Source organism: Giraffa tippelskirchi, chromosome 11 (assembly GCF_054371585.1).
Source record: "Giraffa tippelskirchi isolate mGirTip1 chromosome 11, T2T-mGirTip1v1.2.pri, whole genome shotgun sequence".
Lineage (NCBI taxonomy): Eukaryota > Metazoa > Chordata > Mammalia > Artiodactyla > Giraffidae > Giraffa > Giraffa tippelskirchi.
The window spans coordinates 3,287,590-3,302,586 of NC_137285.1; the positions used below are offsets into that span (position 1 = coordinate 3,287,590).

The 14,997-nt window shown below is 49.0% G+C and overlaps 2 protein-coding genes across 3 annotated transcripts; one reads left to right on the forward strand and one right to left on the reverse strand.

The window, feature by feature from the left end:
• Positions 1–2,434: 2,434 nt before the first annotated feature.
• Positions 2,435–7,102, reverse strand: C11H5orf52 (chromosome 11 C5orf52 homolog). Of its 2 annotated transcripts, none has more exons than XM_081542529.1 (3): positions 6,796–7,102; positions 4,615–4,723; positions 2,435–2,758 (listed from the first exon to the last, which is right to left on the reverse strand). In XM_081542529.1, the coding sequence occupies exons 1-3, from the start codon at positions 7,071–7,073 to the stop codon at positions 2,561–2,563; spliced, it is 585 nt and encodes a 194-aa protein (XP_081398655.1). In that variant the 5' UTR covers positions 7,074–7,102; the 3' UTR covers positions 2,435–2,560. The 2 variants fall into 2 exon arrangements, with proteins under 2 accessions (XP_081398655.1, XP_081398656.1); XM_081542530.1 differs by having other exon boundaries at positions 2,435–2,753; positions 4,610–4,723.
• Positions 7,103–7,280: 178 nt separating this feature from the next.
• Positions 7,281–13,783, forward strand: DUSP18 (dual specificity phosphatase 18). Its single transcript, XM_081542531.1, has 2 exons — positions 7,281–7,623; positions 11,410–13,783. The coding sequence occupies exon 2, from the start codon at positions 11,480–11,482 to the stop codon at positions 12,044–12,046; it is 567 nt and encodes a 188-aa protein (XP_081398657.1). The 5' UTR covers positions 7,281–7,623; positions 11,410–11,479; the 3' UTR covers positions 12,047–13,783.
• The last annotated feature ends 1,214 nt before the right edge of the window (positions 13,784–14,997 follow it).

Here is a 14,997-nt window from a genome sequence, read left to right on the forward strand (position 1 = left end):
GAATATCTTCCTATCCAATACTCCTCCATTTCTCTCATTGATTTTCCTTCGCTTTCCTTTTTTCCTCTCTCCACAATTTGGCCGTCTCACGCCCACAGGTTCGGCTGGTTTTCTGGGTGACCCCACCCACCCTCTGCACCCACCAGGCTTGGGGATGCCATCTTGTTCTTGCTTTAAGTCAGGAGTCACAAACGACGCTTTTTTTTTAATTAAGAAAAAAAAAAAACCCACAGCTCCACCCTCACACCCACCAGGAGCATCTGCATTGCTGTTCCCTTCTCTCCTTCACTGCTGCTAATGACAATATGATGACTTTCTCTACTACTTGAAAACTATTTTTATGTAGTTAATGTATGCTTGCTTGCTTATAAATGCCTAATTTAAAACGAAAAAAGAGCTTGGCATATTTCTCTTATTAAAAAAAATTAGGGGTCTCTGCAGAATTTCATTACTTCTTTTCCTTACTTAAATGCAAAATCCTCTGATTTTTAATGCAAATATGGGAAGACTAAGTCCACCTGTGAGTTAGTGGTTTATAAAGTGACTTACTAGGTAGACATCCCAACTCTCCCACCCATCCCACTCCCAGGGTTCCCCCAGTCTGCTGGGCCACAGCCTAAGACTGCAAAGACCCTCTGCCAAGGCCAGCCATCCAGAGGAGAGGAGAAGGGTGGGTGTGGCTGAAAGCTAGATAGGGGTGAGGCTTAGAGAGGCTATGTTAGGGAAGATTTAGGAGGGGCAGAGTTCTCTGGAGAAAAGAGGAGCTTGGGTGGCTTGGTGGGCCCTCTGAAGACACCAGGATCCTTGAAGCCTTTTTTTCCGCTTTCTAGGTACAGTGCCAGGGAAAAAGACTGTTGTTGAAATCAAACGAATACTCAAAATATAAGAAACACATCAAAATGCTAGCAGTGGTTGATCTAATGGACGAGTTTTTGTTTTTGGCAGATGTGGTCATATTGCTTGTATAATAAAACTTTAAGTTTTAAAGTCAATTATTCCAATCAGTTGTGCTTAGCCAAGAAAACAGACAAAAACCTAGAAAAATAAGGTTTTGGCTCCCACTGAAAAGTAGCGTATTCTCAAAGGAAGACCATTAAAAGGGAAAACAGAAGCATCGTGGACATCTGGCTCCCCATCCCTGGATGAGGACACATGAAGAGGACTTCCAAAAGGCTCCATGAGGACTGAGGTCCTTACCTAGCAGGTGCGGTGATGTAGAACGACCACTCCCCAGCAGTCAGGAAACCTGCTTCTAGTTCTCTGCCACTAACTTGCTGTGTGACCTTGGGCAAGTCAAGCCACCTCTCTGGGCCTGTTTCCTCATCTGTAAAGTGAGGGGACCTGGTTAACTTTAAAAAATATGGACCGTGCCCTTACTCTGGGCACTGTGCTGAAGCTGTAACTAAACAAAAGAATAATCACTTAGAAAGCACTGAGTGACTGCTCAGTGTTACTGGGCATTGTGGTTACAGAGATGAACAAACGAGTAACACAGCCATCGACACATTCCCAATATGGTCAGGAAGACAGAGCAAACAAGAGATGGCCAACCGCATGCTCAGGGCAACCAGACGTGTCAGCACACGAAGGGGAGGCCTTTTCTGGTGGGGGGGAGTGGCACGGAAGAGGCCTGAACTGAACCTTGGGGATCCCTGGCTCCTACTTTCAAAGGCTGTATAGTCTGATCTAAGGCTGGGACAAATATCCAAACATCTACCACGAAAGGTGGAGTGAAACCACCACAGGTAAGCCAAGTTCGGAGAGAGGGGAACCCATGCGGCTTGGGCTGGGTTGTGGAGGGGCAGGCAGGAAGCAGATCAGAGAAGCTTGTGAGGGGTTGGTGGGGAAATGGCACTGAGATAAGCCTTGGAGGGTGAAGAGAGCTTCCTCAGAGCCCTGAAGAATCATTCTAGATGAGGAGCTTGCAGGTGTGGTTGGGGCAGCGGGCAGGCCAGGGTGGCAGGACTGGCAAGGCTGGAAGCTAGCTGAAGGCACTGTCGTGAGAGCTGATGAAAATGATGGGCCCTGGGCCAAGTGTTCCATATCCTCATGCCAGTTCTTGGAGGTAGGTTCCCTCACTGCTATCTCGTTTTTTCACATAAGCAGAGGCTCAGAAAGGTTATAAAGACTCACAGCTGATGGCTGGCAGAAACAGCCCTTAACCCAGGTCTGCCTGATGCCCCCACCTTGACTCACCACTGGAATGCCAGGCAGTGGCATTACCAAGCCCTTCCCATCCAAGGTACCACTGTCCCAGCGCACCTGCCTGGCATTGCACCAGACACTTGGGTACCAGAGGTCAATCTCTGCCTTAACCTTGGAGGCCGGCTTGATTCAGTCCTTTCCACTTGTGCAGCTACAGAACTATCAGGATTGCCTTCACCAGAAAATGGGGGATGGGACTGGGCAAGAAATAGTAGCATTGCCGAGGGGCTTTGTGCTCCACTGTCCACTGGTCTCATTTATTGCTGTTCTACAATGATGTAGGCTGGCTCACTTCCAGCTTGTCTCCGGTCAGCCTAGCATCCCCATGGCCGCAGGTTGGACCACTCTGCCTTGACTAGGGTGGCTGATCTTTCTTGTTAGGCTGAGCTTTTAATGGGACCTTGTTCCCTCGGATGCTATCCAGGTACTGCCGGATGTTCGTGGATTCCCGTTGCCAGCGCCCCAACTTTCTGAGCTGGTCTGTCATGAATTTCTTTTTCAGGTGATCATACAAGTGGCCCATCTTTTTCTTGGTCTTGTCTGAAGCTCTTATCTTACAAAAAGCAGAGGTGAAGTTACTTCACAGTAAGAGAGGCATCTGTGCTGCTGCTACGAGGTGGAAAAAGAGCCAGATGAACTCAATATTCCATCAATAACTTGGCTCACAGGGAGCTCTATTTCCCCGTTTGTAAAATGAGGGCCTCGATCTAGCTCACTCCTGTGGTACCTTCTGACAGTCTGCAGCCTCAGAGCCTAACATCTCTGTTTGGAGAGTGGTCAGGAGAGAAGAGAAAAGGTGCATCTTATAACCTCCCTTCCTTCACTCTTTATCACTCAGTCCCTATCACTCACTTGGTGCCCCCTGCATATTGTCGGTGACACCCCCTATGTCACATTGAACTGGACTTGATTCTTTTTGGCCACACCACACAGCTTGTGGGATTCTAGCTCCTGGATGTGAATTGAACCTGCACCCTCAACAGTGAAAGCACAGAGACCTAACCACTGGACCACCAGGGAATTCCCTACTTATTTCTTCTATTACAATATATTGCCAAAGTCCCCACAGGGCATAGCCATCCCAGCTGAGAACCACGGCCACATGTGCAGGGATATCAGCCATTATCCACTGTTCTCAGAGCATTGTTCAGAAGTTTCTCAACACACTGGATATTCACTGCCCTCCTGGAGGCCCTGAGAAATCAATGGCTGGCCAAAGCCGTCTCCTCCCCTAATGGGAGAACTTTGTGGGGGAGAAACACTGCTCTAATTCCACTACACCGTGCCACTGGAAGTTTAGCAGAAACACTCACACCTCTATTCTTCTTCTGGTCTCGGTGACACTTAAGATCTGCCACCATCTCTTAAACCTTTCCCACTGTTTTCAATGTCAGAATCTCACGGGTCCTTCCAGATTTAGTCCTGGAACATGGAGAGGGGCTCAAAAAAGTCAAGAAGGGTAGAGTAGCTTAACTCTGGCCTGCCTGCTCTGGTGGAAGAAACGAGCATGTTCTGAGAGTCCATTGTGTTCACTAGTCTCTTCCTTTGGAGAAGGCAATGGCACCCCACTCCGGTACTCTTGCCTGGAAAATCCCACGGACGGAGGAGCCTGGTAGGCTACAGTCCATGGGGTCGCTAAGAGTCGGACACGACTGAGCGACTTCACTTTCACTTTTCCCTTTCATGCACCTGAGAAGGAAATGGCAATCCACTCCAGTATTCTTGCCTGGAGAATCCCAGGGACGGCGGAACCTGGTGGGCTGCTGTCTATGGGGTCGCATAGAGTCGGACACGACTGAAGTGATTTAGCAGCAGTCTCTTCCTCATGCCCCAAACACTGCCTGTCCCAAGTGAGCCCTGAAGATGCATTTAATGAATTAATCAGTCAGGGTCTGTGGGATGATGACACTGTGGTTTCCCGCTTCTTCTGAGGGTTTTTGGGTAAGCAGGTCAAACCTTTCTTGTCCATAAGCAAAAAGTAGAAAAGTCTCAGTTCTCACGTGATAAAGTGGGAGATAACCCCTGAAGGAAAAAAAAAATGACCAAATGGTGTCAATGCCACTTCAAGCTCTAGAAGCCACGACTTCTTTTTATAGGAGATTGTGGGAATCCACTCAGGGGCTCCCTAAATATAAAGGGATTGTGTTTTGAGGGAAAAAATGCCACAGGAACCAAGAGATGTGGAATCTTCCTTGGCTCCTTCAAAAAAGGAATACCTATGACAGTTTGGGTAAATCAGTAACCCGGAGCCTCAACTGTCTCGTCTGTAAAAGAGGCTTGCATTAGAGCACCTTGATGGCCTCCTACACCTCAAGATCTGAGAGCTCCCTCCAAGGTTTCCCGGAGAGTGAAATGAACCTAGATCAAGCCACTAACGCCCTCTAGTGGAAAAGCTTGTGATGACTTTACCTCCATCTCATAGATTCGCTGTGCACTGAGGTTGTCACGTATTATCACCCGAGATAAGTGGCTCTTGGGTAAAAAATTTTTCACTGCTGCTTCACTGGAATTCATTAAGCTGGAGAGGGAGGAGAAGGTGGTACAGGCTTGATGGCTGGGGTCAGGACTAGAACACAACCTGATCTGATGGGATCCTGGGGTAGTGGCTGAGCCTTCCTGAAGTTTCTTGGGAGAGGCACTGCCCTGTCATAACTGTCAGAGCAGCAAGGGAGTAGGCTTAGGTTTCTTTCTGTGGAATATGTGTGCCTAAGGGGTGTTTCTTGGATGCTGAGAGGAAAAAAAAATCCTGAGTAGGATGTACAAAGGTCAGAGTAATCCACAAGAGAAGTGTCAACAGGGACTTACAAGTGTCCAAAGGAGCAGTCATCTGAAGAAAATGCAGGATGAAATGGGAGGCAAAGGTCTTAGAGGAAAGAAGCAGTCAGAGAGACAAATTTGAGGGGGGTTGGGGGGGAGGGCACTGCTTGAGCCTAGGTCTAAGGGAGATCCGGGTGGGGAAGGTCAAAGGAATCAGGAAAAAAGAGAATAAAATGCTTGGACACAGGTTATGTTGGTTAATTGGGAAATTCTAAGGGAAAAGGGTTTGAAAAAGTCTAGAAAAGTAAAGAAAGTCTGAAGTGGACAAACACTTGATGAGACTCTGGAGGGTGAGAAGCAGAAGTTGGGATGGGATGGGGTGTGGTAGAATGAAGCCAGGTGCTCCGGGCCAAACTAGAGATAACAATTTGGTTAAAATGAGGAACTGGTCAAAAATGGGTAATACCAGGCATTGAGTTTTCACTTTTGATAATTTGGTGACACCATGAAGTGGTTTTGCATATATATATATATATATATTGCCTACTTAAAAATAATTATTCGTAATATTTTCTTTTGAAAATTTGGAAATTATCTAAATATACAATAAGGAAGCAACTGAATAAACTGTGATTAGGGCATACAATAAAATACTAAGCAGCTATGGATAAAACAGACATCCACAGTGTATGGAGGGACAAGTTTACAAAATAGCAAACTTTTTTGTGACATATTCCCTCCCTACCACTAAAAAAAAAAAAAAGTATAAGCATGTTGCAGTACATATTTATGAATAGATCTAAAACAATATACACCAAAATGGTAACAGTGATTGTCTCTAGCCATTCATTATGCTTGTCTGATTTTTCTATAATAAGTGTATATTATTTTGACAGGACAATAGGACACTTTTTAAAGGATAAAACATTTTGAAGGATTAAAAAATTTTTCCCCTAATTCATTTTCGGCCAGTTTGGAACTGTGCTTTTCTGAATGTTTTTACATCTACAAACAAGTAGAAACAAACACCCTTTATCTCCCATTTACAATTTTTTTCTGACAGAAAAGACATGAAGGGATAGAAAAGACTCCTTTAGAGGTCAAGAGGCTCACAATTAAAAGTCCCCCGAATTCTGCCGGGGGAAAAAAAGCGTAAAATACCTAAAGATACACCAAACAGTTCACCCACTCAGTGGTGCACCAAATTACCAATACTTCCTGGGAAGAGAGGGAAAAGGCCATGACTGGAAATAACTCCCTTTCAAGTCATAATGATCATTTTGAACCATAATGCTGCCAGAGCAAGGCCTCTGTGGGAGCCTGGGCAGGGGTGAGGGGTGCGGGGGGGGGGGTCGTACTCTGAGGGAGTGTGAAATGGAGGAGGCGAAGGGAAGCTGAGGTCTGTGGGGACGGGGCCACGGCTGAGGAAACTAAGGGCTTTGCCTGGGTCGCTGCGGAAAGGAGACTGAGGGAAGCGTCAGGCCTGAGGAAGTTCGGCTCGCCCCATGGGGCGCTAGGAAACTTCTGGACAGACGACGTCAAGCCTGGGAGACTAGAGGCCGGGCGTTCGGAGGATACATGGGTTGAGGTGGGAATCTCAGCCTCCTTCAGAGTCCGGGCTGAGGGCGTTCGGGCTCCGGAGAGGGTGAAGACCTGGATTGGGACATGCAGACTCTCCTGGGGTCTAAGAAAAGTCCGGGCTCTGAGGCGCCCAAGGTTCTCGAGAGCCAGGACCAAGATCCCCCCGGCTGCCTGAGGGAGCAGAAGTCTGAGGGAGTTCGGCTTCCCCGGGGGTCCGGGCTCTGACGAACGCTCTGGGCACCCGGGCCGCACCTGAAGAGAACCAGCGGCTGCGCGGCCCGCGGCCGCAGGAAGCAAATCTTCGGCTGGCTCCCTAAGCGAATGTCCGGGCGGTTACCGAGCCTACTGTGCCGGAAGAAGGCCGACGCCGGGTAGGCGCCAGAACTGGTGGTCGCCTGAGGGGCGACTGCACCGGCAATGGACGAGCCTAGGTTCCATGTGACCGAGGGTCGGGGCTGCTGGCCAACCGCTAAGTTTTCGTCTTCCGCTTTGGCGAGCACCTCGGGAACCGGAGCCTGGTCGAGGTCCATGCTCTTATGAGCGCGCGCAGACGCGGAGTGAGCGCCTGCGCAGACGCGGTGCGCGAGCAAGGCCCGTTGCCCGGGAGACGCGCAACGAAGGCGGGACCAGGGCGTGGGGTGGGGTGGGGTGGGGTGGGGCGGGCCGTGTGGGCGAAGCCCGGAAGCCTGCGGATGAGGCCGGATTGTCCCTTGGCGACTGCCGTGGCGCCGCCCGGCGCGTTGCCATGGAGATGGGCTGGGCGAGAACTAGTGGGCTGCGGCGGGCGGAGCCCGGACCCTACTTCTCGACTAGGACTGCTGGGGTTCCCGTGTGATCGCAGGGCGGTGGCCGGTGAGTCCGGGCCCGGCAGCTCCAGGACGGGGAAAACGAGGCCGGGGTTTCTCCGGAGACCCGGCACGGCCCATCCCTTTCCGCGACAAGGGACCATTGCTATGGAAACCGGAGCCCCGGGCCGGCGGGGACGGTGGCTCCTGGGTCGTAACCGATCTTCTCTCACCCGGAGACGCTCGCCCAAGGTTGCTTCCTGAATGCACTTGCCCTCCCGCCCGCGAGAGAGAGGTAAGACCCCGAGGTCTTGACACAGAGGGCGAATAAGCCCATTCCAACCCCAACTCCCCGGGAAATCTACCTGACTCACCCCTGGAAGTGGCGCCTTTCTCCCGTCAACCCCTGGACTATGTTTCACGTTTTATAACCCACTATTAACGAAAGCCGCATGGTGTTTGCCCACTTTTCCCTCTAGAAAGATCGGCTGTTTTGAGCCTTGCTTTGTGACCCTCAGTTCAGTTCGGTCGCTCAGTCGTGTCTGACTCTTTGCAACCCCATGAATCGCAGCACGCCAGGCCTCCCTGTCCATCACCAACTCCCAGAGTCTACCCAAACTCATGTCCATCGAGTCGGTGATGCCATCCAGCCATCTCATCCTCTGTCGTCCCCTTCTCCTCCTGCCCCCAATCCTTCCCAGCATTAGGGTCTTTTCCAATCAGTCAGCTCTTCGCATGAGGTGGCCAAAGTATTGGAGTTTGAGCTTCAACATCAGTCCTTCCAATGAACACCCAGGACTGATCTCCTTTAGGATGGACTGGTTGGATCTCCTTGCAGCCCAGGGGACTCTCAAGAGTCTTCTCCAACACCACAGTTCAAAAGCATCAATTCTGTGGCTCTCAGCTTTCTTCACAGTCCAACTCTCACATCCGTACGTGACTACTGGAAAAACCATAGCCTTGACTAGATGGACCTTTGTTGGCAAAGTAATGTCTCTGCTTTTAAATATGCTGTCTAGGTTGGTCATAACTTTCCTTCCAAGGAGTAAGCGTCTTTTAATTTCATGGCTGCAATCACCATCTGCAGTGATTTTGGAGCCCAAAAAAATAAAGTCTGACACTGTTTCCACTGTTTCCCCATCTATTTCCCATGAAGTGATGGGACCAGATGCCATGATCTTAGTTTTCTGAATGTTGAGCTTTAAGCCAACTTTTTCACTCTCCTCTCGCACTTTCATCAAGAGGCTCTTTAGTTCTTCTTCATTTTCTGCCATAAGGGTGGTGTCATCTGCATATCTGAGGTTATTGATATTTCTCCCGGCAATCTTGATTCCAGGTTGTACTTCCTCCAGCCCAGCGTTTCTCATGATGTACTCTACATATAAGTTAAATAAGCAGGGTGACAATATGCAGACTTGACGTACTCCTTTTCCTATTTGGAACCAGTCTGTTGTTCCATGTCCAGTTCTAACTGTTGCTTCCTGACCTGCAAACAGGTTTCTCAAGAGGCAGGTCAGGTGGTCTGGTATTCGCATCTCTTTCAGAATTTTCCACAGTTTATTGTGATCCACACAGTCAAAGGCTTTGGCATAGTCAATAAAGCAGAAATAGATGTTCTTCTGGAACTCTCTTGCTTTTTCAATGATCCAGTGGATGTTGGCGATTTGATCTCTGGTTCCTCTGCCTTTTCTAAAACCAGCTTCAACATCTGGAAGTTCACAGTTCATGTATTGCTGAACCTAGGATCTTTGTGACCCTAGACAGGTCCTTTTCCCCCACTCTGCCTCACTTTCCCCATGTGTAAAATGGAGACATTAACTCCAGACACTGGCTTGCTATGCTGTTTTGGAGATCAAACCAGAGGCTTTGTAGGCTGTAAAATGATGACATTGAGAGGCCGCCGAGTCGCTCTTTCTCCCGCTCTCTCCCCCTCAAATTAAAAGTTCTTCGGATCTTTGGGTCATTTCTTAAGGCGATCTTTGCAACTCTGTCGCCCCAGCCTGAAGTAATTCTGTTTACTCTTCGTTCTCATAATGCCCTAGATTTTAACTTCCCTAACAACAGCAACAGTAGTTAATTATGTGCCAGGCCCTGTGTTAAACACTTTACATGGATTACCTCATTTAATCCTCACATGATTCTTTTTTTTTTTGTTTTTGAAATGTCACATTTAATGTTTTCACCACTGTACTTCAGATCTACATTGTACAAAGTGACCAGTAAGTATGCCACAGTAATTGACCAGCCTCTGAGATTGTACTTTCACACCAGTGTCTCGGGCTCTTTTGATACTAAACATGTTTCTTATTCAATTGAATTGAAATGCTGCAGTTGGGTTCTCAGGAGCCTTGTGAAAAAAAAAAACAAAAAACCCAAGCATACCGCACCATCTTTGTTTAGTAAAAGTCAGTATTTGTTTCTTCCACAACAAACATTTACTTCATTGAAGTGAAACTTCCAAACATAACTTTTTAATAGTCCTCAGGTTCAGCTCAGATCACTCAAGATGCAAATTCTCTGCTAAATCCAGATAACTTAACAATAATTTTAGCAGTTAATTGTCCATAACACACACCAAGGTTTTTCCTAGACCAGTTTTAGGTATTCCTTGTACAGGTGAAAAATGATCTTCAATTTTCTTTCTTTAATCTAAGAGTTGGAAGGTAAAAGATTTTTTAGGATAGGCACTATTATCCCTATTTCTCAACTCTGTTGCACCCCTAATTGCCTATTTAATGTCTGTCTTTCCTGTGAGACTTTGAGTTCTGTGAGGGAGGGGGCCATGGCTGTCTTGTACGTTTCAGTATCCCCAGTACCTACCACAGTGCCTGATAAGTATTTCTTGATTAGCATGAAAATGACTTTCCTCTCATCACTGCCCTCACCTCCCAGAGCAGTGTCTTCTCACCACACTTTTTGTCCCTGTAATGAACGGCAGTCTCCCCTAATTCCTGTTGCCCAGTAGGCACTAGTTTTGGGGGCCCTCTGTCCGCTTCTGAGTTTTCAGGTGATGAGGATCCAGAACAGCCCTTAGCATTTGGGCTTCCAGCTGGTTGAGGGTGGGGCTTTTTCCCTGCTCCTGGTAGCTCAGACAGTAAAGAATCTGCTTTCAGTGCAGGAGATCCAGTTCGATCCCTGGGTAGGGAAGATCCCCTAGAGAAGGGAATGGCTACCCACTCCAGTAATCTTGCCTGGGCTCATAGACAGGGGTGCCTGGTGGGCTACAGTCCATGGGGGTCTCAAAGACTGAGTGACTTTCACTTTCACTTCACGTAAGACTTTTAGAACAAACCAGTCCCATCTGCCCTACTTACCTGGGGTGAGCCTACTGCACTGGACTCTGAGGGTACTGGCAGGTAGGATTTGTCTAGGCAGCCTTTGACCTTCCTCTCCAGCAGCCTAAGAACCACCGTCACCTCCAGCCAGCTCCTCCCCCGAATTCTAGAGAAACATGGCCAGAGATCCCATCTTTTCCTGAAAACCTCTCGGGAGACAGACTCCTGGTTGTTGGAGTCATTTCTTCATTCAGCAAATATTTTCAAGCACCTGCTTGTGGGAACATGCAGCGTGGCACTGGCAATATAGTAGGAACGAAGGCAGAAACAGTGATAAACCAAGAGAACTCACAGCCAGGGCATGGCACAAGCACATCTTCAGGAAATGTTAGGAAGGAGGGCACCTGGGGCCTGCCTAGAGCTGCTACTTGATCACGTGTAGGGGAGGGGTATAGTCCCAGAAAGTTTCCCTCCGAAAGCGGCCCTTGGCCAAGATCCCAGTGCTCAACAGTTCTCTGCTGAATGGGACAGACTAGGACTTGACAGGCTTGTAAGGAAAGGGGGTTCTGGACTGAGAGCAGGAAGGGCCCTGGGCCAGAGAGGACCAGTGTCCATGCGGAACAGAACATGACTCAGCCCAGCCCAGGCCCTTCAGGACATGAGAAAGGTTAAAAGCGGGGTGGAGAGATGGGCAGGGGCCAGGCCACAAGTGACCTTGACAGCCAAGCTGAGGGGCCCCGCTGAGTTATGTGAAGCAGGGGGCCCTGAACTGTGGCTCCTCATTTGTCTCCTCTCCCTCCTTGCAGTTTTCCATGGACACAGCCTAGCAGGAAGAGGCCGCCTTTATGTCTTGCGGGCCGCTGACCCACCGGCCCGATGACAGCATCCCCGTGTGCCTTCCCCGTTCAGTTCCGGCAGCCTGGGGTCAGTGGCCTCTCGCAGATCACCAGCAGCCTGTATCTCAGCAGCGGGGCGGCCGCCAACAACAGGCTCATGCTCTCCAGCAGCCACATCAGCACGGTCATCAACGTCTCCGTGGAGGTGGTGAACACCGTGTACGAGGACATCCACTACATGCAGGTGCCTGTGGCCGACACGCCCAGCTCGCGGCTCTGTGACTTCTTCGACCCCGTTGCAGACCACATCCACAGCGTGGAGATGAAGCAGGGCCGCACCCTGCTGCACTGTGCCGCCGGCGTGAGCCGCTCGGCTGCCCTCTGCCTCGCCTATCTCATGAAGTACCACACCATGTCCCTGCTGGACGCCCACACATGGACCAAGTCCTGCCGGCCCATCATCCGGCCCAACAACGGCTTCTGGGAGCAGCTCATCCACTATGAGTTCCAGCTATTTGGCAGGAACACCGTGCGCATGGTCAGCTCCCCCGTGGGCATGATCCCTGACATCTACGAGGAGGAGGTCCGTCTGATGATTCCACTCTGAGTCATTCCGCCAGCACGTGCCCCAGGGTCACTGACATTCCACCAAGATCTGTGCTCAGATACCCTCCTTTTGTCAATACAGGAAAACCAGGTGACGCCTTTTCAAGGGCAAGGAAAAAGGAAGGGTGCTGTAAGCTCTTAATCTTATCATTCACATCTTTAAAGAGTCAGCTTTCTACATGTAAGATGGTGAAGATAAGTTTTCTCCCCAGTGAGTGACAGGTCATGGCTGCTGACCAGAGGGGAGGGTGAACCAGGCGGTGCCCAGGTCCGGTGGACCAGCGCCCAACGCACGTGGCAAGCCTGGAATCCTGCAGTCTTCCCCATGACTGACTAACCTAGGAATGAGTCTTTCACAATCCCACCTCATTCTTTCAAACCCAAAGCCAGCCTTAAGCATCATGGCACCTCCTGTGCTTCTCACAGTTTAAGTGCCAACCTACTGGATGAGTAGCCTTCAAGCAGTGTTTCAGAAACGCTGAGAGCCCCAAGGCAAGCCTGCTTTCACCTTCAGCCACCGTTGCCCAACTCTGGTTTTCTGCATTGATTGGACTTACCCATAAGATAGTTTTCAAAGTAAGCATTCTGTTGTATAAAATTTTTTTAAAACTTTTTTTTTTTTTGAGCACTGCTCTACATGGCAAGTGCTTCTCCAGCTTTTGATGAAAGGTGGCATTGGTCTCTATCTCGGGGCACGTGTGGAGAGCAGGCCTGACATCGGGCCTCAGAGGTTCTTTGCACAGTCCTCAGCCCAGAAGGCTGGAGCTGTGAACCGAAACACAGCCTCGTCACCTCCTGCTCGTGTGACCTGTGGCCTCTTGGAGCCTGAGTTTCCTCATCCCGGTGATGACAGCCCTTGCTTCCTAGGGTTGTCGTGAGGATCAACGCTTCTAACGCAGTGCCTCAGCACGTGGTAGGTGCTTGGGGTGACCAGCCACTCTCCGCACGAATGATGCCCTGGCCCCGCTGGCCCGGGTCTGAGAGTCACCCTCACAACAGCGGCTCCCTCTGTCTGCGCACAGCCCCTTATTGCTCAGAAAGTGCTCTTTCCAAAAGTTGTCCTGCATGGGGGGAAAAAAGGTTTCAGTCTTGGCGCACTCCTGCCTTGCAGGAAGCCTAGATCTCAGAGCCTTTTCGGGTTTCCCACTGTGTTTACCCCCTGTGTCACCTGGGAGTCCTACAGCAAGGAGCACACAGCCAGCTCCCCCAGAGGGCCGTGTTTAGATCACCGACCACGAGGGCCAGCCCTGGCCTACTGGCCGCTGGGGTCCCCTGGGGCGTGTGCCAAAGCAGTGGATGAGTGAGCCCCACCCAAAGGCCCTGAAATCCAGGATTGTTCCAAGGTGTGCAAGGGTCTGGGTCCAGACCAGCTGTTCCAACCCAGAGGTTTTCAGACCAAAGGACAACTACTCCATGTGGGTCCAGAGCCCAGTGGAGGCCAAACACACCTTCTCTCCACACCCACCCCTCCCCTGCTTTCACAAAGAGCCTGCCCACGGGTGTCAATTTAGGGTCAGGGAGACTGGTCTCATTTTCTCGATGAATAAACAGACCTACAAACACCAGGGCTGGTGTGGCAAGGCCCCCAAAAAGCAGAAGAAACCCATCTGAAAGAAACCCAGGTGGAAAATTTCTTTGAAAGCATTTTTTTTTTTTTTAAGAGAAGTTTATTTGGATATATTTTGTTTCAGGTTCTAAAATGTTTAAATTAACATACCATAAAAGTAACTGTCTCCCATGTAAGGTTCTATGTGTTTTAACACATTTGTGTAACTACCTCCACGATCAGGACACAGCGCAGTTCCGTCCCCTCAAAATTCCCTTATACTGCCCCTTTGCCCCACCCCAGCCTCTGGCAGACTCGTCTCTGTTCTCCATCCGTATAGATTCGCCTTTTCCAGAAGGTTGCATGCATAGATCTTAGCGGGTGTAGCCTCTGGAGACTGGCTTCCCTCAGTGTGTCTGAGGTTCACACGTGATGATTTTCACGGCCATGTGCTAGTCCGTTGTGTGGATGTGCCACACTTTGTTTTACTTTCACTCACTGAAGGATATTTGGGTTGTTTCCAGTTTTTGGCAGTTTTGAATAAAACTGCTACAAATATTTGTGTTTAGGTTTCTATATGAACAGAGAATTATCTAAGGTATGTACCTAGGAGTAAGATTGCTCAGTCATATAGTAAAGGTTTAACTTTAAAAAAAAAAACACCAAATTTCCAGAATGTCTCTACTTTTTTGCCTTCCACTACAAGAGATGCAGTTTCTCTCCAGTATTTGGAACTGCCAATATTTTTTATTTTAGCCATTCTGATAGGTGTGTGGTGTTAGCTCTTTGTGATTTTGATTTGTACTTCCCATATGCTTAATGATGTTAAGCCTGTTTTTGTGTGTTTAATTGCCTTCCATGTTCCCTCTTTGGTGAAGTGTCTATTCAATGATTTTACCCATTTTTAAATTGAGTTGCTTTCTCACCATTGAATGTTGAGAAATTCTTTGCATATTCTTGATTGTTATTGTTCAGTCACTAAGTTGAGGCTGACTCTTTGCGACCCCATGGACTGCAGCACGCCAGGCTTCCTCCTGAAGTTTGCTCAAATTCATATCCATTGAGTTGGTGATGCCATCCAGCCATCTCATCCTCTGTCACCCTCTTCTCCTCCTGCCCTCAGTCTTTCCCAGCATCGGGGTCTTTTCCAAGAGAGTCGTCTGTTCACATCAGGTGACCAAAGCATTGAAGCTTCAGCTTCAGCATCAGCCCTTTCAGTGAATATTCAGGGTTGATTTCCTTTAGGATTGACTGGTTTGATCTTGCAGTCCAAGGGGCTCTCAAGAGTCTTCTGGATATAAGCCCCTTATCAGATATGGATCTGTAAGTATTTACCCCCCAATCTAGCCTGTCTTTTCATGCTCTTTAAAGTGTCTCCTGCAGAGCAGAAGTGTTATATTTGGATG